This window comes from Orbicella franksi, chromosome 11 (assembly GCF_964199315.1).
Source record: "Orbicella franksi chromosome 11, jaOrbFran1.1, whole genome shotgun sequence".
Lineage (NCBI taxonomy): Eukaryota > Metazoa > Cnidaria > Anthozoa > Scleractinia > Merulinidae > Orbicella > Orbicella franksi.
The window spans coordinates 8,079,994-8,107,934 of record NC_138155.1 but is presented as its reverse complement, the minus strand read 5'-3'; the positions used below and the strand labels follow the sequence as shown (position 1 = coordinate 8,107,934).

The following is a 27,941-nucleotide window of genomic DNA, read 5'->3' as shown; positions in this document are numbered from 1 at the left end:
ATAACGACATTAAAGGGCACCTAACTCCAATTTCTTTTTTTTTTTTTTTCCCGTGAAAACAAATCTACTTTTTATTTGAAATACTTCTGAGGAAAAAAAAACTGGATTCGGTTAAATCCTCGATTTTTTGTGCCCCGACGAAATCTCCAAAATAGCCCCAAAACACCGCCATTTTGTTTCACGACCGAGTTTGAGGAGAATGGGTCCAGCGGCTGTTGTGACGTCTACCCAGGAAGGTTGAATATTTCACGTTCTCTTATTTCGTTCAGGATGGTGCAATACACATTCGAAAAGTACGCAGAAACGCCTTCCAGAAGTGCTATCGGCTGTTGTAGCAATATCCCAGATCTAAAGAAAGATATACTGTACACTCCACTAGCAATGATCGGTCAATGGTACAGCAAAGACGTAAACGTTGGTTGATCTTGTCGAAACGAAACAAGCGAGCTGAGTCTCTGAGAACCATTGAAGAACTCTCACTGGAATTTGTTCCGCAGACTTTCAAACGCTATTTTCAAAATTTTCTGCGTAAAGCTAACCAGCAATTTGTCGAAATACTACCGACAACTTATATCTTACAATCCCGCAGTATTTATTACACAGCCTGTAACGATGTTATGATGTCATAGGCCCTTTAAGCGATGGAAATCTTCCTGTCAAATGGCAACGATTCTGTCGAGCAAGGTCAAATTACGAAATCGCGGCTCAGCCAAAAGACACCGAAAACCCGGGCAGAAATAAGGAACGACGGGTAGCCACGTTGCTTTCGTGCATCGGTTCTGATGCATTAGACGTAATTGATGCTATGGAGTTTGAGAACGAAGACCAAAGAAAAGACCCAGAAGTGATCTTAGAAAAGATGAAACGATACTGCATTGGGGAGTGCAATGAGACATATGAAAGGTATGTGTTCAACCGTCGGGACCAAGGGTCAAATGAATCAGCCGATGCCTATGTCACCGCATTACGAAAATTAACGAAGACATGCAACTATGGGTCATTGACAGACTCACTTATTCGTGACAGAATGGTGGTGGGCATCAATGACAATTCTGCTCTTAAGAAGCTCCTGCAGACAAGCAAGCTCACTTTAGGACAATGTATAGACATCTGCTGATCTTCGCAGACATCAGCAACGCAGCTAAAGGAGATGAATCAAGAGGATGTCCGTTTCGTGAACGAGAAGACAAAAGAAAAACAGTTGACAAAAACGTTCCAGTGAAGAACCAAAACGAGTCATAAGAACGCAAGTGCAAGTTTTGTTCCAGGCACCATCCTTTCACTAAGAAGAACTGCCCTGCATAGGAAACATCTTGCAAGAATTGTGGCAAGCCAAACCTTTTTGTGGTGTGTTGCCAAGAATCTAAGAAGAAAGTGCTGTCTGTGGATTACACATCCGAAGATGAGGAGTATGAATATGTGGCCGAATTTGAAGTGAAAGAGCAGGTTAATGCATTAGCCTCCAGTCGTCACCCTAACAAATTTTTGCCAGTCTACTGGTCAATGGAAACCAGGAAAAGTTTCAGTTAAACAGTGGATCTGATGAGACAGTGTTAAAGCTCTGTGGCCAAAACGGCTTGAGTGAATTGGAAGAAAGAGACTAACTACGCTCACATAGAAAAGGAACTATTAGCAATTGTCTTTGGAGTTGAGCGATTTGAGGGCTATGTCTATGGCAGAAAGACCTTTATTGACACTGATCACAAACCCCTGGAGTCTTTTATGAAGAAAAGTCTATTGAGTGCACCAAAGCGATTGCAGAGAATGCTGTTGCGTCTACAGAAATTTGACTTAGACGTTTGCTACGGAAAGGGTACAGTGATGCATATGGCTGATCCACTAAGCCTAGCTTAGCTTCCCCTGGTTAAACAAGCCATAGTTGACACCCAGGAAGTATGGAATGTTGCCGACACAAGATCACCAAGAGAAGTTGAGACTGAGTATATAGACATGGCAGAGTCTATGCCCATTCGAAACTAATCTTGCAGGAAATCAAAAGTGCTACTGAAGTTGATGCAGAGCTCCAGGCATTAGCTCCTACCATCACACAAGGGTGGCCAGAGAGACGGGCTGACGTACCCTCCCAGTTGCAGGTCTATTTTTCCTTCAGAGAAGAGTTGTCAATACAGGATGGTGTTGTGTTGAAGGGTGAGCGCATTGTAGTACCATCTAGCCTCAGGCAATGCGTGATGGATAAAGTACATGCCAGTCACCTGGGCATTAAGGGGTGCTACAGGAGAGCCAAAGAAGCCTTCTACTGGCCAGGCATCTACAAACAAATCACAGAATTCATCTCAAGGTGCAGTATTTACAACAGCTACAAACCAGAGCAGCAGAAAGAACCTCTAAAATGTCACGAAATACCTACACGACTATGGCAGAGCATCTCAGCAGACCTGTTCGAGCTCAATGGCACCCATTACGTGATTACTACTGACCGCTATTCTAATTTATTCGAGTTGGATATACTGACGTCTACGACGGCCAGAGCGGTTATTAACAAGCTGAAACCTCATCTGGCAAGATATGGTCTTCCAGATCGACTCGCCACAGACAGCGGCCCACAGTTCGAATGTGCTGAGTTTCAGAAGTTTGCAGCCGAGTACCAGTTTGAACACGTTAAAACGTCTCTACGGTATCCTCAATCCAACGGGAAGGCTGAGAACAGTGTCAAAACAGCAAAGAATATCTTGAAAAAGACTGCTGATGCAAGCCGTGACCCACACTTGTCTCTAGACTTCCGGAATACACTATCAGAAGGAATGGACAGCACCCCTGCACAGCGTCTCTTCTCGCGTAGAACCCGTACTGAACTACCCATGGCTAGCCACCTGGTTCAGCCAAAAGTCATTCCCGATGTACAACTGAATTTGCAACAGAGGTAAAATAAGTAAGCGCTCTCCTTCAACATGGGTCCTAAAGAACTGCAACCTTTAAAAGATGGCGATGTGGTGCGGGCCCGACCGTTACCAGGTTATTCAAAATGGTTTAAAGCGCAAGTGAGTAGTCAGGAGGCTCCACGCTCCTATCAAGTCCGCACGGATAATGGTAGGCTCTACTACCGAAACCGTTCACATCTTTACAAAGTTCTTGAGGACTTTCAAGCTATGCCAGACGGAGACATAGGGGAATCGAAGGTCAATGCTCAAACTCTACTCCCTACCAGGAAACCTACTGAGGAGACACCCCAGGTGCCCCCTGAACCTTCAGCGTTGCAGTTACCAGATGTTTCGGAGCCAGATTTACAGCCAGCTTTGCCAAGTGTTCCCGCCCCTGTCTCTACTAGAAGTGGCAGGATTGTTAGGAGACCTACTGACCTCAGGGATTTCACCACCTAGGAATCCAGTGTAAAGGAACAGTTTTTTTGAACAGTTCTGAACAGTGAACACTGTTAGATTTGATTTGTTTAATCACTTGTCCTTCAGTCCATTGCTACCTAAACGTCCCTTCACTTCTTTGTTTTGTTTGTTCAAGAAGGGAGATGTAACGATGTTATGATGTCATAGGCCCTTCGGGCTTGCGCAGTAGAATGAGATATATCCCGGATGTAGTTGTTGTTGTAAAGTACGGCTAGTAATGGCGGGCTTTTATAAGCTTAATTAAAACCGTTGTGTTATTATCGTTTGGTCTCGTTTAGACTACGCTACATAGCCGGCAAAGTTGTGTGATAAATCAAGAAGCGTTACGACCAAATATACTGATATATAGTTATGTAAATAGGTCGCAACTGTATGCCGCCAACCAACACTTATTTCTCTTTCGATTTAGATAAAAGTCCAAGATTAATCCTTTAGAACAACATGATAACAAAATTGTTAGACTCACAGAGTTTTTCGAAGGTTTGGAAATCAGCAGTGCGACAAACATTCAGTGCTATAGTGTCGAAAATATGACCCCCTTAACATTATCTGAGGAACGCTTAGGAAACACATCCTTTTCGCTTATCCGACGAATTTCACTGCAAACTTTGAAAAACATTTACACAGGTTATTTGGAGTTACGGCTTCAAACGTATGACAATGTGAAATCCGTAATTGTATGCAGCTTCAAAAATACAGGTGCAAACAATTCTACGATTTTCAATCGATCGAGGCCAGTGTTTTGGAGGTCATCAAGTCCCGAAAACTGCAACACTTACGTCGCTCTCATAAACATAAAGCATTCCAGGAAGTAAAACACAAACTGGATTTAATCAAGAGGTTATCAAGGTAAGAGAGTGAATCCCTCATATAGGTCCTCTAACTAAGGTAATCCTTCTTAAGTTATTTTTAGACATGGTACCCGGTTCTTCCGAGGATGCTACTCGCGGGATGCGTAGACAGCTAAAGCGACTTTCTCGAAACTACCGGAGACGAAATGGCGGGAAGGCCATTTTATATGTTTTGATTTCGTTTCATAGCAGAAACGTTTTCTGCACTCTGAGCCGTCTTTTCGTTCGGCCGGGCTTTCGTTTGTTTTGTGCTCGTTTGGCTGTTCATTATTTGGCAGTTTATTCGGTTTTAGGGAGTTTTTTATCAAACTTTAACGGCTACGGCAACGAGTACAATGGCTGTGTAAGCATACGTTATAACTCTTTTTTCAGTTCTATGCCTTTCGTCGTTTATATATGAGAGAACGTGAATTATAAGACGGCCAATTTTTAAAATTTCTTTTTCGTATTCTGACGCTGTCTTACATATTCTGTTTGGGAACTTTCTGACAGTATAGACAAACTGAATGAATCTAAACTCTCGCGAGATTCGTAGGTTAAATATTAAGTCGTTTTTTAATCGATGTTACCCTTGGCGTTGTTGCCGTTGCTGCTTAAACTGCTTTTGCTACTTGGGCAGCGAACGTCTTCATGCACTTTTGACCATCTGTTTGTTCGGTTGCCAAGCTTATGCTTGTGTTTGGGCGTTTGTTTGCTTTACACTCGTTTGTCTACTCATTTCTCTGCCGTTCATTCAGTTGTTATTAGGGAGCTTAAGCAAACCACGACGGCAACGGCAACGAAAACGCCGTCAAACAAAAGGTTTAACGACCAAAAACAATAGCTGTGCACGTACGTTATAAACCTTTGTACGTTTCTTTGCCGTCCTCTGCAAGAAAACAACGTGAAATGACCAAGGTTTGGGTATTTTGAAGAACGTGAGCCACGACGGCTGATTTTTCGTATTTTCTTCTAGAATTATTCGCCGACGTTACATCTTTAGTTTAAGTAGGGTTTTAGACCGCTCGGCTTGCAGAACAGGTCGAGACAATGGCGAAATTTAAAGGTAAAATTTAAGTCCATTTTTTTCCAGCCGTCGTCTTTGGCGTTGCCGTCGTCATTGCTTAAGCTCCCTATTGTTTGTGCAGGGGACATCCGTCTTCTGTTTAAACTCCTATTAAAGTTTCGAAATGTATTAAAACATACCGAGAGCCGAAACTCCTTTGCTTGTAGTCAAAATATCAAAGTCAAAGTATCAGACACCACAGCGTTAGAGGTTTTCGTTTGCTTCGAAACGAAATGAAACGAAACATAAACATATCCTCCACGAAAACATTCACGTAACGCGCCAGTAATATCCGCGGAAGAACTGGGTACAATGTCTAAAAATAACTTAAGAGGGATTACCTTAGTTAGAGGACCTATATGGGAGATTCACTCTCTTACCTTGATAATCTCTTGATTTAGTAGAACAACCATACCTTGACAAAATACATTCTCGCTAAGGACAAATGTAAACGGGCTATAAACACGCGTGGGAGTCTTATGTTTAGGTGACGAAATTACCATCCAAAGCAGTCCTTGAATTTTTTTTCCTGCTTTTCGTTTGCCTGCTCCTCCACTTCGTATCTAGCTCTCCATTCCTAATATTCAAGGAGCTCGTCTGAAAAGAAGTCTTCCCCGTCATCGCTTGAAATATTGCAAATTTTTCTCAAAGCTCTAAGCAGTGAGTTCACAGTTGTCGACCGTGCTCGATCGAAGGTCATTTCGGTGTCTTCCGAATCGAAACCTAACTCTGACTCCAGTGGCGAAAAAGAAATGATTCTGAAACAAAACTTGAACGTTTTAGCCCCAAAATATGTTGGAACGATTAGTTTTGTTGTCCATTTTCTCGAGCAAATAGAGAGAGCTGACTGAGGCGCCATTGTGTTTGGTTCCTGGGTAGACATAATCAGCAACCGCCGCCCCAGACTCTCTAAAACGCGATCGTGCAACACTTCAAGCGCGACTTTCAAAAGGCACAGAAAATCGCGGATTCAACCAAATTCAAAACCTTTTCGCTCAAATGCTTCAAATAACAATTGGATTTGTTTTAGCGAAAAAAAAATGGGGGTTAGGTGGACTTTAAAACAACAACAAAAAAACAAAACAAAACAAAACAAAACAAAACAAAAAATACTATTTTTTTTGTTGTTGTTTTTCACGCTCGGAGAGTCTTCGAAACCGGAAGATTAAGTATTAGACTTCTAAGTTTCACGAGGCACTAAGGGCACGAGCACGACTGAGATGATAACGATATCAAGGAAACAAAACACTGATATATTTTTTGTTGTTGTTTTTGACGCTCGCAGAGTCTTCGATACCGGAAGATTAAGTATTAGACTTGCAAGTTACACGAGGCAGGAGGAGCACGATTCACACGAGTGCAATGCTATGGAACCTGTTATGTAGGTACTAAAGAACAACTAACAGAATATTGAGCTTCCGTTAGACCAAGTGACACCCCTTTTACCAGTCGCTAAGCAGTGTGGCTCAAAACAAAGGTGATAGGTTAGTTAATCCATACTATAATAAAGATAGGACTCCGCGCGCGCTCTGATTGATCAAAAACCCATGTTTTATCAGAGTTTATAAAATAACTGAGATACTACGCACGCTCTGATTGGTCAATAGAGTTGCTAAACCTATGTTCTTTTGTACCGGTAAACCACGGTTTCCGATCTATGGCAGCTCTACGCGGCAACTAGAGAACTCGGAACTCTAGCGATAAGAAATGTAATATACAGTTTTGCCTTTCACTGGCTGGGATAACAATAACAAGAACATCTTTTCATTCAACATATACATGGAAATTTGGCAGGAATAAAGGACCAGAAGTTTGTCGTCATATAAAGCTTTATCTTTTTTTTTTTTTTTTTTTTTTCCCACGGCAAAAATTTTACGGCGACACTGGTTTCGCTTGAGATTAAAATTAAGGAAATTTTAACACCTCTTTTCGGTGCTTTCCACGGTCTGTGGAGGACGAAGTCAGCGGGGCTTGACTGATCAATTTGGGTTATCAAAAAGTAGGGAAATGTTTTTTTTCTATCAGAAATTTTGAGCTTAAACTCAATGCATACATGCATAACACGATAAATGAATTTCGTCTCCATAAGCTTAGCTTTCAAGCAATAGTTTTCATTTAGCAAAGTACAGAGAAACACAGACGTCATAGCTTTCAGCATAAGTAAATAAATTCTGAAAAAAAATATCGAATGCAGCGTTTCGGTAACTAACCTTTATTCCATTCGCAAAACTGTACTTTGAAAAGTTATCGTTAAAACACTGCGTTGAATCACTTCGCCAAGCACATGAGGTTTGGACTATTTGCACACTATTCGTAAAGCCCTTTACTTTCGTGATGACTGATTCCACCTACGAATCCCTGCATTTTCCCTTCAGAATACTTTTGAGTTAATTAATATACTTTTTGCCTTTTGTCGATAACCTTTTCCTTTGCTTTGCTAAAATTTTCTTAGCGTGAAATGTTTTCATCGCTTTGCTCTGCGGATTTCGTGTCCGGTGCGGAGTCTGTGTTTTCATTCCTTCAGTCGCTGTGATTGGTTTGTCGCATCATCTCATGAATTTGAGGAGAATAAGGAACTTGATCACAAGGGTACAATATATTTTCCTCTCGATGAAAGACTTTTTCCATAGTTATTTCATAAAAGCGATAGACCACTTTTTCTCTGAGTTTACCAGCGCAATGAACCACACTGGGATGTTGAGAGAACACTCGAAAAGCTTGTGAATCAAGGCAAATTTAGAAGCTTTTCTCGTGTTCTCCCAACTTCCCGCGTGGTTTATTGCGCTAGAAAACTCGTTGCAAGAGTGCTCTATTGCTTAAATAAAACATACAAAAGACGTGTTTTATTGTTCTGCGCGGGTAAAATCTGTGCCATGAGGCAAATGAAGAAGCCTAAGCCGTGTATTACACTGTGGTAAAACACTCCGGGCATTTGAGAACACTCGAGAAATGTAGAAAAAAACTCGCCCACAGTTCGTGTTTTCTACATTTCCCTCGTATTCTCAAATGCCAGTCGTGTTTTATCACAGTGTAATACACCGCTTCGGCTTCTTTACTTGTTAAACAAACGAATAGGAGCCCATTTGCGACGTAGTCGTTGGATTAACTGGTGTGGTAAATTTGCTGATTCTTTTTCCTTAACGTTGTTTTCTTTCTTGTGCGTGTGGAAACAACGAATATTATAACTAAGAAGGGCTGGTAAAGATGACACAGATACCTTTTTCTGGTTCTTTAGCTTTGGTCTACTTGTTGTTAACCAGCTAAGTTTAGTCTCGATGGAGATGTGCTACAAATTTGATATGCTCCAAATTTGATATGCTCTTATTTCAGGCTAAGAAATTCTTAAAATAGCGGTACCTGCCATCTGCGAGTCTTAATACTGATCAAGTTTTTGAATAAGAGTTACAATTTACCTGTGTATCGTCGGTATTGTAGAAGTCCCAGCCTTTTTCAAGATCAGTTAGTTTCACTGTGATCATTCTGTTGTCTTTGTACATTTTGAAGGGCTTCTCCCTCGCTGGCTTCGAGTCAGGAAACCGTTTCTTTTCTGCCAACTCCACGCACTTGTGAAAAGGAAGATACATACACAAGTAATTGACGAAGATGTTAAAGTGAGACCAAATAAGTATATACCCATAAACTATCCTCACACGCACACACACACACGCACACACATACACACACACACACATACGCACACACACACACACACACACACAAAAACTTCACGCAATTCGCTTTAGTGTTTTACCTTGCTCCAAACTGATTTACTTACTTTGTTCACACCTAACTGACAGTCACATCGATTTTCAAGGCCTCGATCCATCCATCCACATAAAATATCCTCTTACAGAAAAAAAAAGGATCCTTCCAGTAGTTCACTCTAGTGTTGAACCTTGATTTAATTTAATTTACTTATTGTTTGTCAGGAATAACAATCCCGCCCCTTTTCAGTGGCTGTTTGCGGGTAAAGAACACGCACTTGGCGCGTTTATGCGATACTTCAGATACGATATACTGAGGAAGGTAACTAATTCATCATATTGTAATTTAATTAACGCTGGTATATTGCAAAATAGGCACAATATGGCTTTTCTATGAGGTTTTCTTCATATCGTAGGTGTCGACATTTTCCAGATTTAGTTGAATTTCTCGAATTTTCCGCCACAGCTCCAGTAGCTTTACTTCTTAGAGCGCGCTTTTAAAAATAAGCAAATTTGTATCTCGACATACCGCAGCATTTTCCATGAAAACAGCGATAGCATTTGTATTTTAGCTTCGTAATATTCAAGCAAAAGTGGAGGAATAATTGCACAACTGTCGTTACACATGAGGCGTCCTTTTTGAAAAGAAAAATATACTGCGTCACTGACAACGAAACGTAGAGTGCCGCATCCATTCGAATCAAGGACTGACCGGTACAGAAATGGAAAAATTATGCTTCAAATGCTTTTGCCTCTTAGCTTTATTTAGCGTCACGCACAACACTTTGAATTTCTGAAAAATTTGACGGGGCTGTGCGGCCCGCTTCCAAAAGCAATTACTCTATTTAAGACCAAAGTCTGCGATTTTTCTAACCTATTTATGGCCCGACCCTTAAATTAATACCCTGTTTCAGACCTGCCGTAGTTTTCAAGTTCAGAATGATGTTAAAGGTATTGTGAATGGCTTTAGTTGCTGGTCTTATCGCTAATGATGAAAAAATTAGCTTCTTCTCAAAAAAAAACATACCTAATTCAAAACTACAGTGCAAAAACCACACCCAGTTTGAGCCTAAGATGACCAAAATCGATACTCTACCTCTGACTAAAATGTCTTAAAAACACGACCGTCTGACGCTGGTCATACCTATATAGCCAATATAAGGGAGCACCCGCCCACCCCCAGGGCAGAGTCAAAGTGAAGTATCACAAGTAAATACATTTCGAAGCGCGTTGACTGTAATAACTGATACACGTGTGGTCAACTTAAATCAATTAGCCCTTTCTCTTTTACACTAGGTTCAGCAATAAACCTCACCTGGACCAAAAAAAACCCAGGCAGATCAGTGCGGTGCATTAGCACATATCCCCCTCACCCCAGGACTTCTCATGCATAAGATATCAAAACCCTGGTCTTTCTCAGACTTTGTATACCTTTCCCGAATCGAGACACTATTTCTTTCTGAGAAATAGCTTCTTGTTGGATCTGCAGCTGAAACCAACGGTGCATGCAAAAGCCTGAAAATAAAAGCCATTTCTACAGACGCCTCGGATCAATAGTACAGTAGATTTCCACCCATCCATAAATCCTTTCATTTCTCTGCATCTTCAAAGATTTATGCATTGATGGAGCTATTCGTGTATGCAGGTGAACCTGAACGGTTCGACTGATTCACAAAGGCAGACGTCATGCATATTTTAGCACTATGTCTTCATTCCTGTCGCTCATTTGATCACTTACCTTCTTAGAATCCTGCCTATCACTGCAGACGTAGAATCGTAAGTAAATAAGGTCACTTCTGGGATCCGGTTTGCTGGCATAAACTGTCGCTATTTTTCTACTTGGCCCGCCACAGGCAATTATGCCCCTGGGAGAAAAAAATTTAGTTTTCCTGTCGATAGCATCCTCTTCAACCGGGCAGATGGCCTGAGACTGACTTACTCCCTCCGATTCGTTGGAAATTCTCTTCCCGTCTGAACCACCTGTATAAATAGTAGCATTTGCGTTTTTTTATTTTAACAGCTACAAGTTTAGTTGACCTGGATATGGCCATGTTTATACCTATGTCTATGCTTAACCCTTATCCTTATCACGCCCGTGACCATGTCCGTGCCCGTGCTCGTTCCGCTGCTCGTGCCTGTACCCGTACCCGTGCCCGTGTCCTTGTCGCTGTGAGTACTTGGCAAAAAAATACGTGAGTTAATATTAGGGGCCAGCGAGAATTTCGCTCGCGCACCGTACTTGAGCGCCCTGTGTGAACAAAACCTTAAGCTTCGTTGACATCTGGTGCCCAAGCTTGGTATATTATTACAATTCTTACTGGCCACCATCGTAAACACACCATTTTTCCAAGTTAAAGTATTCACACCAGAATTTGAGCTCAGTGCCCGCGCACAGGTACAAGGTCCTTGTACTCAGGCACTAAATGTTACTTAGGCACTTGCAGTAGCGGCTCTCTGAACGCAACATTTTTTTGTTCCTGTGCCCAGGCACCAGAGCTCGAGTATTAAGTCAGAACACTGCTTTAGATTTTTGCAGTGTACCCTGAAAATATTTAGAGCTTTGTGCAATCGACGACAAAGTGGACTCCAAGAGAGGCATAACCTCTCATGTTTAATTATACGTCTACCTTAAAGAAAGAAAACTAAGGTGTAAAAGAAAGCAACTACCGTTACCTTGAGCAAAAAGCTTTCCACCAGTACAAGTGAATGCGGCCTCCAGTTTTTTGCTGCATTTTGGAAATGACGTGGGAGGGCGATTGCGTAGAGGTTCGTTGCTACAATTTGGTGAGTCCAGCTCATTTAACTCGTTTTCAATCTGAGAAAAAAAAATAGTAATTTTTGTCATATCACACTAATTATATCTCACATTTATACCTTTCTTTTCTACTTATATCAAATTAGATCGCGATTTGATTAGAAACCAAATATTACCAGTGTTTGAGACCAAATGACGCAAGACAGCTAGACGAGAGCAGGCTACGTTGAGCCTATTTTCAAATGTTCAAAATCCGTTGTGGTACACGGCTTTTTCCAAAACGACTTGTCCAGTCTGAAAACGCAGTTTTCTTTTTTTAAATTAGTGAATTAAATTTTTTGTGCAAATAAAATCTGGAACACTGAGCCAGCGAATTAAATGGAGATCTAGTTCCTGAAACGCGACCTTTGACCTTAGAGTAACGAGAGAGAACAAAAAAAGTCTCGTTAGTTTGAAACATTTTCCACCGATATCTCCCCGAAACGGTCATATTGCAAGAAAATATTTTGAAACATGGTCAACGAAGGAGCTCAACGTTACATTTTGACACAATGACTTATTTGCTGATAGCCGGGTTCATTGGATGTTCTCGAATTCCTTGGGAGGGGAGAGGAGGGAAGATCATTCAACTCCCCATCTCTGCATATAACATCATTTTCAAAAAGTACCAGGTATGTAAAATTGGTATATTGCTTAGAGTAGAATTTGTAGTTAGCCTTATTTTCTCCTAGCAAGGATCAGTCAAGAGAAAAAAGAAAAATAAAGGGAGTTCCTAGAAAACTATTTCTCTACAATCTATACCTCTGACTGAGTGTCAGGGACACCATTGGGACGCAAAAAGTTTTGGGTAGGAATTATCGGATCTTACATTTGCATTATCCAGTGTTTGACAGTGACCCCCAGGGTCAATGTGGGGTTTACTAAAGCCAGCGTCAGGTTGTTGTTTGGCCTGCGGTGATACCAGGACTTTCATTTCAAGTTCGTCGTCTGGAAGGCTCCTTGGTTGCCGATATGCCACATTGTCGAGTCCCATGCTTTCCTCCGCGTCGATGTTCCTCGTTCTAGCACTGGAGTTCAACCGTCTTCTAACAATACAAAACAAAATATAATATCCATTGAAATTTGCGAGGAAAACAACTGATGAGTTCTCGAGAAATCATATATAGTTGTTCATGACGAGAACTTTAATGTGAATTACTGCAGTTTTGTTTATCAGATTATTGTTTTCAGTTGCCGTATGTTTCTGCAAGGGCTATTTCACTAAAAAAGAATTCAGTCTCGATTTTGTTAACGAGGACAACCCTCGAAAACATATCATAAAGGTTTTAAAAGCGATAAAGCGATGCTTAATAAAGTATAGTAATAGTAACAGTATATCTTTATTGCGCCTTACTCTCCAAAGGCTCTACCAGTAGTTACAACAGAGCTTTGAACATGAACTAATAAAAATACAGAATAACATTTACCATATCCGTACAGAGTGGTCTTTAATAAAGTTTTGAATGATTGATTGACCTACTGACGGGCTGCCAGCCTTCCTGCCTGCCTGACTGACAGACTGATTGACTGACTGACTGACTGACTAACTGACTAACTGACTAACTGACTGACCGTTTGACTGACTGGCTAACTGACTGACTGACTGACTAGCTGACTGACTGAATAACTGACTGACTGACTGACAGCCTGCATGCCTACCTGACTTCCTGCGTAACTGACTGACTGATCCATTGATTAATTGATCCCGTTTGGAACCCTTCTAAGGGCCGAATCGCACTAGAGCCAGGCATTTCAAATGTCCCGCGGCGAACTCCATAGAATTTGGTCGAAGTTTGTCCTCTGACAAGTTGACTGTTGTCCACGCGCAATCGCATTAGCGTTTTGTTTACGTTTGACAAATTCGAAATGTTACATTTCGTTGAACTCGTGACCTTTTCAGTACTCGGCGGGAAACATATTTCGTAACAACAAAATGATCCCAAGACGTTTTCTGCTTTTTGTAGCTGCAGCATTTGTCCTATAATTTCAGATGTATACTCAGCTGAGGATGATGCTGATAATTTTGTCTCAAAGTTGCTAAAATTCAACCAGAGGGGGAGCTTTTCTGAGGCTGTATGAGATTCGAAGGCGAAGACGAAATCGGCGTAGGTATCCATAGCTTTAGGTTCTCCCTCGACCCGCAAATTCATGGTTCGATATTCATTGTAATGACGCAAGAATCCCAGACGAATATTTTAGGAAACAGCTACGGATGAGAAGAGCTACTTTCCCTTTGCTTTTTAACCCTTTGAATACCAACTACGCATATATGCGTAGTTAATGGTCGTGCTCTTTGTACCACTTGTGACGTCATCAATTTAAATGTCATCAGATATTCTTGATAAGCAGGTAGTAGTTCTAGACTAGGCGTTTCCGCACAATGGTCAGGTTTAGATATCGACGACATGCCGACGTCGCAAATCGAAAAACAACGTTATCAGTTTTGGTGCAAAAACGGTGGTAAAATGGTCCATTACGCCTATGATTGATCAAGGTCCATTTCTAGGCTTCGCCCGTAATTAACATCCAGCTTTTCACGGCAGCCAGAAAGAACATGCAATGTAAAAGGTAGCCAGTGTAAAAGGGCCGAGAAAAACAGAAAGGAAAGGGGCAACAAACAAAATTGAGAACGGTTAATGGCAAAAAAAGTCCAAATTTTGGCTTATGCGCATGCCCGGAATTGAAGTTTTGCTAAATTTTGTACCTAATCCTCGAAAAATCTCTCCTTTTAGTAAAGAAAAAAGTTTTTTGTTTTTTAGCAAAACTTAGGCCTATTTAGCGTCATTGCAGCTAAAAAACCTGACTAAACGGTTAAAAACGGTATTTTTTGGCGAACGTTTGGTATTCAAAGAGTCAATGTCCTTCGCCCATACATCACAAGACAAAACACTTGGCAATCGCACTCGCGCTTAGCTCGTGGAGGAGCGTACATTTCAGTTGGGCCTGGTTTTAATGTTGCGACAACAACAGTAGTCGAGGCCGTCGAAGACGTCGTTACAGGACTGATTTATATAAAAATGATTATATCAAATTCCCAGAAACTGAAGCTCAAGTTGTTGAAACGAGGGAACCTTTCGAACAGGTTTCCGATCTTCCAAATGTGGCTGGTGCACACATGTTACGATCAAAGCTCCTGATGACAGCAGAGTCGAATACTTCAGTCGATTCAAGCGCTACCATATAATCATCTAAGCCGCGGCTGATGGCAAGAAAAGACTCCTTGATGCAGCAGCTGGTTTTCCAGGATCCTTGCATGATACACGCCTCCCACCGGAACAGTCGCCTTTACAGACTATTCGAGAACCAAAAATTATTGACTGGTCGTACTATGAATGTCCTCGGCCGAGAGATTGGTCAATATTTACTGCCCGATAGCGCTTATTTTTTAGCTCTCTGGTTACAAAAAGTCTACCCTGAAGGAACGCAAGATCCAGACGAAATTGCATTTAATGAGGAACTTTCTTCGGCCAGAGTTTCCATGGAGTGCGCTTTTGGAATTCTCAAAAGTCGGCGTATTTTCACGAAGCAAATCGAAAGCGGAGTTGGTTCTGTGAGTGATACAGTTGTAGCATGTCCCGTTTTACACAATGTATGCATTAATGCTGGCGATAAATGGGAATGGGATGATGGCGACGACGACGGAAGAAATTATAATGATAGAAACGTTTTAGGGGATGGCGACGATATCAGAGAACTACTAAAAGGATACATTGCCATCTGATTTTACTTATCATATATTTTCACATAATCACATATTGTTACAATCTTCGTTTTGTTCATGTTTTCTTGATAATATAAACTTCGTAAAAAAAATGCAACGAAAACTGGGAAACTCTGTTAACTGGGATATAGCATTGCTTTGAACTGCTACGCGATAAATGTAAATAGGTTATCAATACCACAAGCGGTTCTCTCGCAGTTCTTTACGGTTAATGTTCAACATAAACGGAATAAAATGTTTTAATTGCTTACTTTCTCTCATGGCCTTGGCCAGGTCCCCGTGAAAGATTGGAACTACAACTTGATAAATACAAATAGGTGGTCTATACCGCAAGCGCTATCATAGTAAATGTTTAAAAACAGGACCTTTAATTTTTATCTCTGGCCTTGGTCAGGGCCGCGAGGAAGCCATTCATGGCCTGAGTTTGCTCTCGCTGCATTTCTTGCATTTGCTCTACAGCATTTGCCAATCTTTCACCCTGGCGCTTCACCATCTCGGTGAATCTAGTAAAATCCTGGGCATCGTCGTTCTCCAGCCTTATCTTGCACCCTTTCCCCTTTGCTTTTCCCTTTCTCCTCACGCTCCTATTCTTGACTTTGATTCCCATCGCTCGAAGGGCTTCCTATGTCTGATCTGTGGTGTATCCTTCCTCCTCGTCACCAGCAGGACAGTCACCCAACTTATCCCTCTTTCTCTCGGCTGCAGTTGCAGTTTCCCGAACGTGCTACAGAGTAACAACATCTCTTTCTCCGAGCACGCGGTCAAGGACATCAAAATGTTCGCAGGTATCGTTATTCCTCCCGTCTGCGATCGATTCCAGTCTTTGGCCCCTTTGTACTTTTTTTTAACTGCTTAATTTTTCGCTCGCACAGACTTGGAAGGCGCGCGAGGTTGAAATGCTCGTTTACTTTAGAGAAGATTTCGGTCCACACTTAGCAAATAGCTCGGAGGATTGCAAAAGGGAAAGCTGTTTGGGTCCGACATCTTGCAAACTAAAGAACGGCGCGCGAAAACCTAAAGGTCATGTTCTAATGAACATAAGTACGGGAATTAACCCTGCGACTCGTCATTTTTGACATTTTAATTACAACAAAAACACCAGCCATTGTATTTTTGGTTGTTTGGCCCCATTTGTCCTGCCTCGGAGCAGGACATCGGAGCCTTTGAAGTTTGGCTGTCCTCTGAAATGTTTGAAATTTTGATATTTCTAGCTCTAGAGCGATTCGCCAATAATTGGGAGAAAAAACTGTTATCTAAACAGTATAGAAATATTCGTAATTTCTAATGGCTTAATCAGGTGAATGTCTTGAGGCCCGCATTTAAAAACTGGGGAAATACGAGTCCCATACTCCTATATTGTGGAAATGACGGGGAAAGGTGGTTGTAGAGAGTTTTGTTGTTGCAGTTTGATGCAAATTCAGCGGGACTCTTCTCGGCATAAAATCATGATGGAGTCTGCACATAAACTCCGCTTTGCTATGCTATGCCACGCTAGACTATGCTATACTACGCTCTGTTACGCTATGCTACGCTCTGCCATACCATGCTACGTTACGCTACGTTATGTTACGCTACCCTACGCTACGAAACGTTACACTACGCTATGCCATGCTACGATATGTTACGCTTTCCTATGCTATGCTATGCTATGCTACGCTCTGTTACGTTATGCTATACTATGCTAAACTATGCTACACTATGCTATGCTATGCAAAGTTATGCTAGGCTATGCTAAGCTACGCTATGCTACCCTATGATACGCTATGCAACGACATGCTACGCTATGCTAGGCTACACTATGTTATGTTATACTACGCTCTGTTACGCTAAGCTACGCTATGTTACGGTATGCTACCTTATGCTACGCTATACTACGCTACGCTATGCTATGCTATGCCACGCTATGCTGTGCTATGCTATGCTAAACTACGTTCTGTTACGCTATGCTACGCTAAGCTATGCTATGCTATGCTATGTTAAGCTATGCTATGCTATGTTAAACTACGTTCTGTTACGCTATGCTAAGCTTCGCTATGCTATGCTACGCTATCCTACGCTTTGTTGCGCTAAGCAAGGCTATGCTACGGTATGCTAGCTATGCTACCATATACTACGCTAGGCTAGGCCACGCTATGCTATGCTATGCTATGCTATACTATGCTACGCTACGCTGTGCTACGGTATGCTGTGCTAAGCTATGCTATATTACGCTCTGTTACGCTATGCTATGCTATCCTATGCTATGCTACATTACGCTCAGTAAAGCTATGCTACGCTACGCCACGCTACGCCTAGCTAAGCACGACTACGCCATGCAAGGCCACGCAAGGCCACCCCACGCTACGCCACACCACCCCAAGCTATGCCTGCTACGCTGTGCTATGCTATGGTATGCCACGCTATAATACTCTATGCTATGCTATCCTACGCTCTGTTACGCTATGTTACGCTATGCTATGCTATGCTATGCTACACTACGCTCTTTTACGCTATGCTACCCTATGCAACGCTATGCTACACTATGCTACTCTATGCTACATTATGCTATGCTACGTTATGCTTTGTTATGCTTTGCTATGCTTTGCTATGCTTTGCTATACCTTGCCATGCTTTGCTATGTTTTGCTATGCTTTGCTATGCCTTGCTATGCCTTGTTATGCTTTGCTATGCTTTGCTAAGCTTTGCCAGGCTTTGCCAGGCTTTGCCAGGCTTTGGTAGGCCTTGCCAGGCTTTGCCAGGCTTTGCCAGGCTTTGCTAGGCTTTGCCAGGCCTTGCCAGGCTTTGCCAGGCTTTACCAGGCTTTGCCAGGCTTTGCCATGCTTTGCCATGCTTTGCCATGCTTTGCCATGCTTTGCCATGCTTTGCCATGCTTTGCCATGCTTTGCCATGCTTTGCCATGCTTTGCCATGCTTTGCCATGCTTTGCCATGCTTTGCCATGCTTTGCCATGCTTTGCCATGCTTTGCCATGCTTTGCCATGCTTTGCCATGCTTTGCCATGCTTTGCCATGCTTTGCCATGCTTTGCCATGCTTTGCCATGCTTTGCCATGCTTTGCCATGCTTTGCCATGCTTTGCCATGCTTTGCCATGCTTTGCCATGCTTTGCCATGCTTTGCCATGCTTTGCCATGCTTTGCCATGCTTTGCCATGCTTTGCCATGCTTTGCCATGCTTTGCCATGTTTTGCCATGCTTTGCCATGCTTTTTTTCAGGCTTCTTCTTTCCAATTGCTTAAATTGGAAAATTAACTGCGATGATCATTCTTCACTTTCATCTACAACCGCAGTTCATATATGAATTATTTCATATAAACTTCACATCATTTCACTCCTCACGGGAAGATATGAACTCAATTAATTGACCTCGCTCCCAATGTGTGGCTTCATAGCTCAGTTGGTAGAGCATCGCACCGGTATCGCGGAGGTCACGGGTTCGAATCCCGTTGAAGCCCTGATTTTTTTTTTTCAGGCTTCTTCTTTCCAATTGCTTAAATTGGAAAATTAACTGCGATGATCATTCTTCACTTTCTTTTTTTACGCTCTGTTAGGTTATGCTACGCTACAGTACGTTATGTTACGCTAAGCTACCTTATGCTACCCTAGTCAACTCTATGCTACGCTATGCTACGTTATGCTACGCTATGCTAAGCTATGCTACACTATACTACGCTTTGCTACGCTATGCTACGCTATGCTACGCTATGCTACGCTATGCTACGCTATGCTACGCTATGCTACGCTATGCAACGCTATGCTACGCTACGCTATGCTACGCTATGCAACGCTACGCTACGCTACGCTATGCTACGCTATGCTTGGCTATACTTGGGTAGGCTAGGCTCTGCTGGGCTATGCTGGGCTCTGCTGGGCTATGCTAAGCTGCACTATGCCGCGCTATGGTGCACTTTGCGGCGCTCTGCCGCGTTCTGTGGCGCTCTGCGGCGCTCTGCCGCGCTCTTCTGCTTTCTGCCACACTCTGTCGCGCTCGGCCGCGCTCGGCCGCTCTTTGCAGCGCTCTGGCCTGCTCTGCCGCGCTCTGCCGCACTGTGCCGCACTCTCCTGCTTTCTACCGCGCTGTGCCGCGCTCTGCCGTGCTATGCCGCGGTATGCTGCGCTATGCTGCGCTATGCTGCACTATGCTGCGCTATGCTGCGCTATGCTGCGCTATGCTGCGCTATGCTGCGCTATGCTGCACTATGCTGCGCTATGCTGCGCTATGCTGCGCTATGCTGCGCTATGCTGCGCTATGCTGCGCTATGCTGCGCTATGCTGCGCTATGCTGCGCTATGCTGCGCTATGCTGCGCTATGCTGCGCTATGCTGCGCTATGCTGCGCTATGCTGCGCTATGCTGCGCTATGCTGCGCTATGCAAAGGTATGTTATACTACGCTGTGTTACGCTATGCTACACTCTACTATGCTATGCTATGATATGCTACACTACGCTACGCTATGCTATGCTATGCTATGTTTTGTTATGCTATAATATGCTCTGGTACGCCATGCTACGCTCTGCTATGCTATGCTACAGTACGCTCTTTTAGGCTATGTTATGCTATGCTATGCTACGCTATGGAACGCTATGCTATGCTATGCTTAACTACGCTCTCTTGCGCTGTGCTATGGTATGGTACGCTATGCTGAGCTACGCTACACGTCTCGATAACCTGAGCGGAAGTCATCTTTAGGTTCAATTGAATAGTGTTTGTTAGTCATTGATGTTTTAAGTCTGGTCTGTTCAACGTGATTGGTCATTTTAGCTATGGTGGCACTGGCTGAAAGATTCGTGTAAAATTTGTCATCAGTTATTGGTCGGTTTCGATCCGTCTCTTGTTAGTCAAATTAGTCTGTTTTTGGTCCTTCTATTTTTAGTGAAATTAAGTCGGTCTGTTAGAAGTCCGTTTGTTGGTTTCGTTTCCGTCATATATAAGTCGTTTACATATAAGGCGCCGGTAGTTGTTGACATCTGTTAATTGTTCTGGGTTAGTGTACCCGCTTTCCAGAGTTAGTCCTTGAAAATAGTTTTTACTGTAGGTTAAGCAGCGAGCAGAGGCCCAGTCAATGTTGTCGTTTGCCAGTTCACGCTGTACAGCAATTTTAACGAACTCGTTGAAGGGACTAGACTTAACATCATCGACTGAAAATAAAAGCGCTATTCGCTTGACTCTGAAGACGACTTCCTCTCGAGTTATCGATACGTCAGTCACCGACAACAGTTCTTTTAAGAGCTACCCTCACTAGGACGATCACACTATACGAACTATTGATACTCCTGAGTTCAAACCATTTACTGTATTAACATTATTGTTATTGGTATTGGTATTGGTATTGGTATTGGTATTGTCATTGTCATTGTCATTGTCATTGTCATTGTCATTGTTATTGTCATTGTTATTGTTATTGTTATTGTTATTGTTGTGCCAAGGCACGCCATGCTATGCAATGCTATGCTATGCTATCCTAAGCTCTGTTACGCTATAATATACTACTCTATCCTGCGGTATACGCTAAGCTTTGCCATAAAATGCTATATGATGCTATTCTATAGTATTCTATGGGGGTACGTATCGAATGGTCTTCGCAAGGACAGTGATCAAAATTTGTCTTTAGAAAATACAGTTGACGAGCAGCGAGCCCTTCGTAAATTTTCCGCTAAGAGCAATCTCCAAGTAATCTAGCTGTCAACAACTGATCCCAGCAGCTCACAGCCCTTGCGTCAGGTAGGTTCGGGTGAGTTTGGTAAACTAGTTAGGTGGACGTTCAAGGAGATCTAAGCTTTCTAATCAGACGTCGTGAACAAATCACGAGAAGAAGCCAAAAGTTACCAGGAACTCAAGTGTTGTGACACGGAAGTTTTGATTTGGTTATATTATTCTTAGGAAATGTAAACAACGTGGCTTTTGTCGAATATTTCGAGCTTCGGTTACGATGATCTACAAACTGGTTGCCATCTGACTGACTGAAATAGATCAACGTAACGGAAGCTTTATTTAGAGGCTTTAAGGATTTAACCAATTAAAGCCATTCAGTAATACTCCACATGTCTTCAAGTGTCTAGATTCCGTTCTACCTTTGCGGGTGCCTTTCGCGAAGAATTGTCACGTGCGTCAGGTTCAATAAGACGTCAGCAAAACGAGAAAGCATGTTTCCAGGAACATTCATAGCGCGCGCATGCTTCCCTAATGTTTCCCGGTTTTGTCATACGGAATTGAGCATATTTTAACGACAATCCGAGCGCGCGACCAGTGGCAAAAAATTCGCGAGCCCGAGCAAGCGAGCACTCGTCTATTTTTTTCGAGCAGTTCGAGCAAACGCCACATTTTGCGAGCACTTTTATATTGAATGGGACCATTAGATACCCCTTGCTATGTTGTGTCGTACTGTGCTAATCTAGGGTATGCTTCAATATGTTATCTTACTCCATTCTATTTGGTGCTAAGATACTTACAGCGGAGAAAAGATGGCGAAAACAATCAATAAAAAGAGAATAAAGACTCCTACGACGATTCCGGGATAGTTCAACGTTGATGTTCCTCCCACTGCGGTAAAATTACAAGACATCAGTTAACAACAAGGCGAATACAGGAAAATAATAATTACAAAAAAAATTAAGTAAAGAAAAATAAAGCACATCTCGTACCTCCTGTAAGGTACCTCGTATCTCAAAGCTTTTAATGACAGTTCAATGATTGTTCTTAAGAAAGAGAATCCTGAAAGGGAAAGTGTTTCTATGGGTTTGGGCGGAGGCTAGGGGAATGACTTTCGTTTTGGATAATTCGCTCGTGAAGCTAAACAGATCGGCGAAATAAAAACAAAAAGAAATACTGTATAACTCAACGAATTAAGCCCATTGGCGAACTTATCACTTCTTCAAGTCATTATACTAATATTCAATTAGCAAAATTTATTTCATCTTGCTTTGATGTACGCAACGTTCTAATTTCAAATCAAATCAATGTAACTTGATTGCTGTATCATAACATTATAATGTGATCACGATAATCGTTACTGTTTTAGTTTTAGTCTACAAAAGCTTTTGCAATACTGTATATATTTATGGTCATGCACATAAAGCTAGTGTTGTTGTTGTACTTAACAAGCAACCATGAAACAAAAGACGGACCATGCCAAAAGCTCCTTTTATTCACACAAAAAGTATCAGACCGTCATGTGTCACCTAACAGCGACATCCGGAAATCTCATGATTATTGTGACGCTGCCCTTTTTTAAAAGCTCCATTTTCAAAACGTACTCCGTCCAAATGAAAACAAAAGTCCGGCTTTTTCAAATTCCTTCAGGGTTGAAGAGCTTGAGGAGCGGTGATGGCGCAGTGGTGGAAGCGATTACCTCCCACTAATGTGGCCCAGGTTCGATTACGGTTCTCGCCATGCTCTGAGGGATTTTTTCTCCGGGTTCTACGGATTTCCTCCCTCCATAAAAACCAACACTCAAAATTCCAATTCGATCAGGATAGAAGACTCGCATAAATGGCTAATATTGCTTCCTATATAAATATAGTAATTTCTTGAAAAGCTCCATTTTCTAAAAAGACTAGTATGAAAAGAGGATTAACCATAGAAATAGATCTGCGTTTTCAGATTTCTCTATCATAGTGTAAAAGGGGCGCGAAGGCACGCGTGAAATTCTTTTATAATGACTGTAAAAAACGGTTAAATTTGAGCGCGTAATTAATATTGTTAGGCAGGTGCCGTGCTTGCCACCTAATGATGTCCAACGCAGGGCTCAATAAGTTGCACATTTGAATGAGCGTTCAGTACAAGGAAAAGGTTTCGTATTTATTTTCTCACTATAACGTAATTTAACCTCATGAGTCTAAGAATACATGTATTAGCTTGATGAATTGTAGAGTATCTTGTATGTAACTAAAAAAAAAATATATATATATTGAATCTTTTATTAAACGTAACGTGTTCAGATATTGGTTTCAGCAAAATTAAACTCCCAGACTTAACTTTCGCGCTTCCCAAAAAAACAAAACAAAAAACAACAAAAAAAAGGGGCAAACACAATGTAATTTACCTTGGTCGTCCATGCAAATGTCCATAAAATGGACCATCGCTTTTCAAAATGCCATTTTTGGTTGTTTGCTGATGACAACACAATTGGGAAATTCGCATTTGTTCGGTCTGGAGTTTTAAGAATACATTCGTTTCTTTAACAACTCAGATTTTTCGTCCTCTGAAAATGCATCCTCGTCCTTCCCATCACATGTAAAAAGTATTAGCATAATTAATTTTACAGTATCTTGTATGTAACTATATATGCAACAACTATTTCAATTATTGATGGTCAACCAATGTAAGGAATAGTGTGCGTCAAAGACAATTGACTTACTTCCTTCAAATGTCTTGTTATCTTGCCCCAGAGAAAAACCAGTTGGACATGCACATTCGTAACCAGAAGAATTTGCTACACAAAAACGGCTACATCCTTCCTTGTTATTAATATATATACATTTTTTTGTTCCTGGAATTACTTACTGGTATTATTTGAGCTGGGTGGTTTCTGAGATGAGTTAGTTTCAGGATTGCCTGCAAGTAAATCAATCAAAGAAGTTATTAAGACTTAAAAACAAACTTGGTAGCACATACCTATAATTGTAAAGTCACTGTAAAATTGATAAACAGAACGCAACCAGGTCAGCGGTTTGTTGCCCCGGTCTTCTCGTCTACAAAGCCCGCGATCATTCTGGTCTTTGACATAAATGAACGAACAGTGAACGAAACTATTGAAACATACATAGTGGGCGCTTTCCACTGGACCAAAATTTCCGGTGTGAATTTCCGGAATTTTCTAGGGCGAATGGAACAGAATTTTCCGGTTTATGCACCCGGGGGGAAAACGATAAGCCGCACTTTTGTGCGCTCAGAATTCTTCAGTGACTTCCAAGTTTAAATCGTAAATATGGAAGCACACAGAACACTGATCCGTCGACACGGCGACGTTTTATAGCCCATGACAGCAGGGACTTTACACAAACCACAACGGCAGCGAAAACGTCGCAAAACAAATAGTTTAATGAGTGGTACGACGCCTCTGCACGCGCTATAAGTCTTCGTTCATTTCTTAGCCAACCTATGCAAAACAAACAAGTACACTGCTGGGGGCATCATTTTTATTGCAATTAAACGCTTTCTTGACGAATTTAGCTCTAGCTAGTATTTGTCGATAGACAAGTGGCAAGTAAAATACTAATCCATTTCCGAATACGCGTCGCCGTCATCTTAGTATGGGATGATCGCGATGATCGTGGCCAAAGGAACTCGGCGCTGAATAGAAAATTGCTAATTCCGAAAAAGAGGACAACCTCGCGAGGTGTACCCAAATTGTGGGAAAACAAAAATTGCGGGAAATTTTGTTCCATTTGATTGTCATTCTGTAATTTCCGGAATTCTCGGTTAAATGGTTCGCTTTTCGAGAATTTATTATTATTATTATTATTATTATTATTATTATTATTATTTTATTAGAGCTCTCACATTATCTACAATACTACAACAACTACAAATAGTAAAACATTACTTAATATAAACACAACGTACTAATTAAGCCGTATAAATTATTATTTGCAATAACATTACATAACTTACAATACTAGCTTAAACATACTGAGCAATACATTTATGTTAAAATACAATCACAAAGGCAATAGAAAGGTACAAAGAAAGCGATACAAAAAATAGTTAGAATACAGTTATTGTTTACACAGGAATAATTGTCCCCCATTTTTTAATAACTTGATCTAAAGTTTTGTTCTTAGTGCAGCTATATTTTTCCGTCTCAAATTTAATTTTGATCTTCGTCTTAAACCCAGCTAAGCTTGGAAGTATTTGAGATCTTCTGCAATCCCATAGATATAGTTTGGCTATCAACAAGAACTAATTTAGTAAGGGGCACTCTGAAGTTATAATGCCTATTAATGCATCTCGCAATTTTAGATGAACAAATTCTTTTGCTAAAGAGTAAAAGTAAAATTCAAAATATTTCTAGAAGAGCTTTGAGTATACGCAGTTAAAAAAAGGCGCAATGGGATTTCTGGTTCAGACTTACAAAAAGAGCATTTATCGTCTGTAATGTATCGTATGTTATTTAATTTGGTATTGGTATATAGAATAAAGTTAAAGACCTTATATTGAAAGGCCTTAACATAAGCCTTAGAACACACAATATGCGGCAGAAGACACACTTTTCTTAATTGATCCTCATTTAAATTAAAATCGCGTTTCAGAACTAAGGAACTATTAGAAAATTGTGCTTTTTTACTTATTAACATTGTTTAATAGTCTTTATATCGATGCATGACTGTACGGAACGCTAACTCTGCTTGAAGTCGCACTAGTTTGCTGAAGAATGCGCAATAAAACTAAACACATGGATTTGATGAATTTGGCCACAAATGTGGCGTGTCTAATTTGATCCAGGACAGTTAAATTGTGGCAACTCATCTACAGGATTTCCATTGTTCAGCAAAGGTGGGGCGAAAAAGACGCGCCCACATTACTAAATGTAAGCGAATAATCCGATGTCTGGTAACAGGGGATGGGGGGAACGGGAGAAAAAAAAAATTCCTTGCGAGATACCGACGGTACGAGGGCCAAGGGAAGAAGGGCGAATTGCTCGAGAGAAATATCTTTTATCCTTGAGAGAACGCCCCCTCTCTCTCCTGGGGTGATACTTGACACAAATCAGACCTACGGACCATTGCGTGACCGTCATGCCTCGACATAAATAACATTATGCGTGAACATAATGTTTGGTGTTTGATTTTTTTCATGAGAATATCAAAAACATTGTTTTCAATAATCAAAGAGGGTGGCATTGTTAAAAAAGTGCGATTATCTGTTTTGGATTTTGAAATTAAGTACCGTCTCTGTAAATAAAGTACCGTCCCGCTTTTGAGGAATTTAACAATTTCCGGATTTTCTGGAACCCTTCCCAGGAAATTTCTGTAACATATGTACCCGTTTCGAGAATTTTGAAATTTTTGTATGAATGGAAAGCGCCCAGTGTTTTAGTTTTTTTTTTTTTTTTTTTTTTTTGGGGGGGGGGGGAGGAGGGGGAGGGGGGATCAATGAGTAAACATGACCACAATTAAATTTCATCCAAGCCCATTAGCTTATACAATAAATAGCACGGGCTGCTACAGACCTTAACAATTTGTTTGATCTCATATTGAATAGCACCGTGTTCAGATATTAGTTTCAGCAAAATTAAACTCCCAGACTTAACTTTCGCGCTTCCCAACAAAACAAAAAAAAAAGTACAAACACAATGTAATTTACCTTGGTCGTCCACGCAAATGTCTATAAAAGGGACCATCGCTCTCCAAAATGCCATTTTTTGTTGTTTGCTGACGACAACACAATTGGGAAATTCCCATTTGTTCGGTCCGGAGTTTTAAGAACACATTCGTTTATTTAACATTTCAGAGTTTTTCTTCTCTCAAATGCGTCCTCGTCCTTCCCATCTCAACACAACAAAGGTGAAAGTTCGGCTCGTAATATAAACACACGGTAGCGTGACGACTTCAATCTTTCGATAATACCTGCGTGTTTAAATACCGTTTGCGCTTCGCGACATCTTTGTTCACTTTTCACCGCCATCTTGCTGTAATAATTTGGTGAAGGCCTAAGTACTAGTTAATTCTTTTAATACATGACTCATGATTGGTCCTATGAACACACTAGATCATTATATATATATATATATATATATATATATAAACATTAAGGTAAAATTGCCGCGAAATATAACTAAACGCGCGTAAAATTCGGCAATTTGTAGTACTATTTCATTCATGGTAAAGCTTTTGTGACATTTTCGTTCATTAATGTCGGTAAAACAGGTTTTGAAGGGATTTACCACGGAAGACATCCGTGAACTATCTGATTAACCGCGGAGAAATAACCAGTTTAAAGGAACAAAGGCGAAAGCGTATGGAATCGTTCTGCTGCATTGACATACCATTTTCAACGCTACTGTGCTGAGAAATGATCAAAAGAAATACATCCCAGTTAAACACGTTTGTAAAAAAATTGAATGAAAATGTCCCCGCATGGATGTGGTTATTCTGAAAAAGAGAACGCTGCAAGAATTGAGGAGCGTCTGCACGTTAAATTTGCACTAATATCAAGCCTCTTAAGGGTGGGCTAAAGAATGAAGGTTTTTGTTGAAGAAGTTAAAAAATATATACATAGAACAGGAGAACAGGGCATTATATGAAGACCTCATAGCAGAGGTGAGACAAAACACGTCAAGAGAAGATAGAGTTTTAAATGAATCTGAGTCACTGAAAAAGTATTTTGAGAAAATGGAAAGAAACAATGAAACTGATAAAAATTGGAAGAACCTGTCAAAAGTTAGTCCTACAACAAGGCAACGTAAAAGTATAAGGGCAATGAATTGAAACGTATCATGTATGTAAACAACTATTTCATTTGTTGAAGGTCA

The 27,941-nt window shown here is 41.2% G+C and overlaps 1 protein-coding gene across 1 annotated transcript in view; it reads right to left on the bottom strand.

Annotated features, from left to right (window-relative positions):
* The window catches only part of LOC145502363 (uncharacterized), a 65,053-nt gene that overhangs the window by 14,361 nt on the left and 22,751 nt on the right, over positions 1-27,941 (bottom strand). The window contains exons 4-9 of the mRNA XM_081481668.1: positions 23,972-24,022; positions 21,919-22,009; positions 12,583-12,799; positions 11,633-11,774; positions 10,698-10,939; positions 8,669-8,818 (exon numbers count right to left, since the gene is read on the bottom strand). Coding sequence (XP_081337794.1) covers positions 8,669-8,818; positions 10,698-10,939; positions 11,633-11,774; positions 12,583-12,799; positions 21,919-22,009; positions 23,972-24,022 — 893 coding nt within the window. The remainder of the gene's footprint in view (positions 1-8,668; positions 8,819-10,697; positions 10,940-11,632; positions 11,775-12,582; positions 12,800-21,918; positions 22,010-23,971; positions 24,023-27,941) is intronic.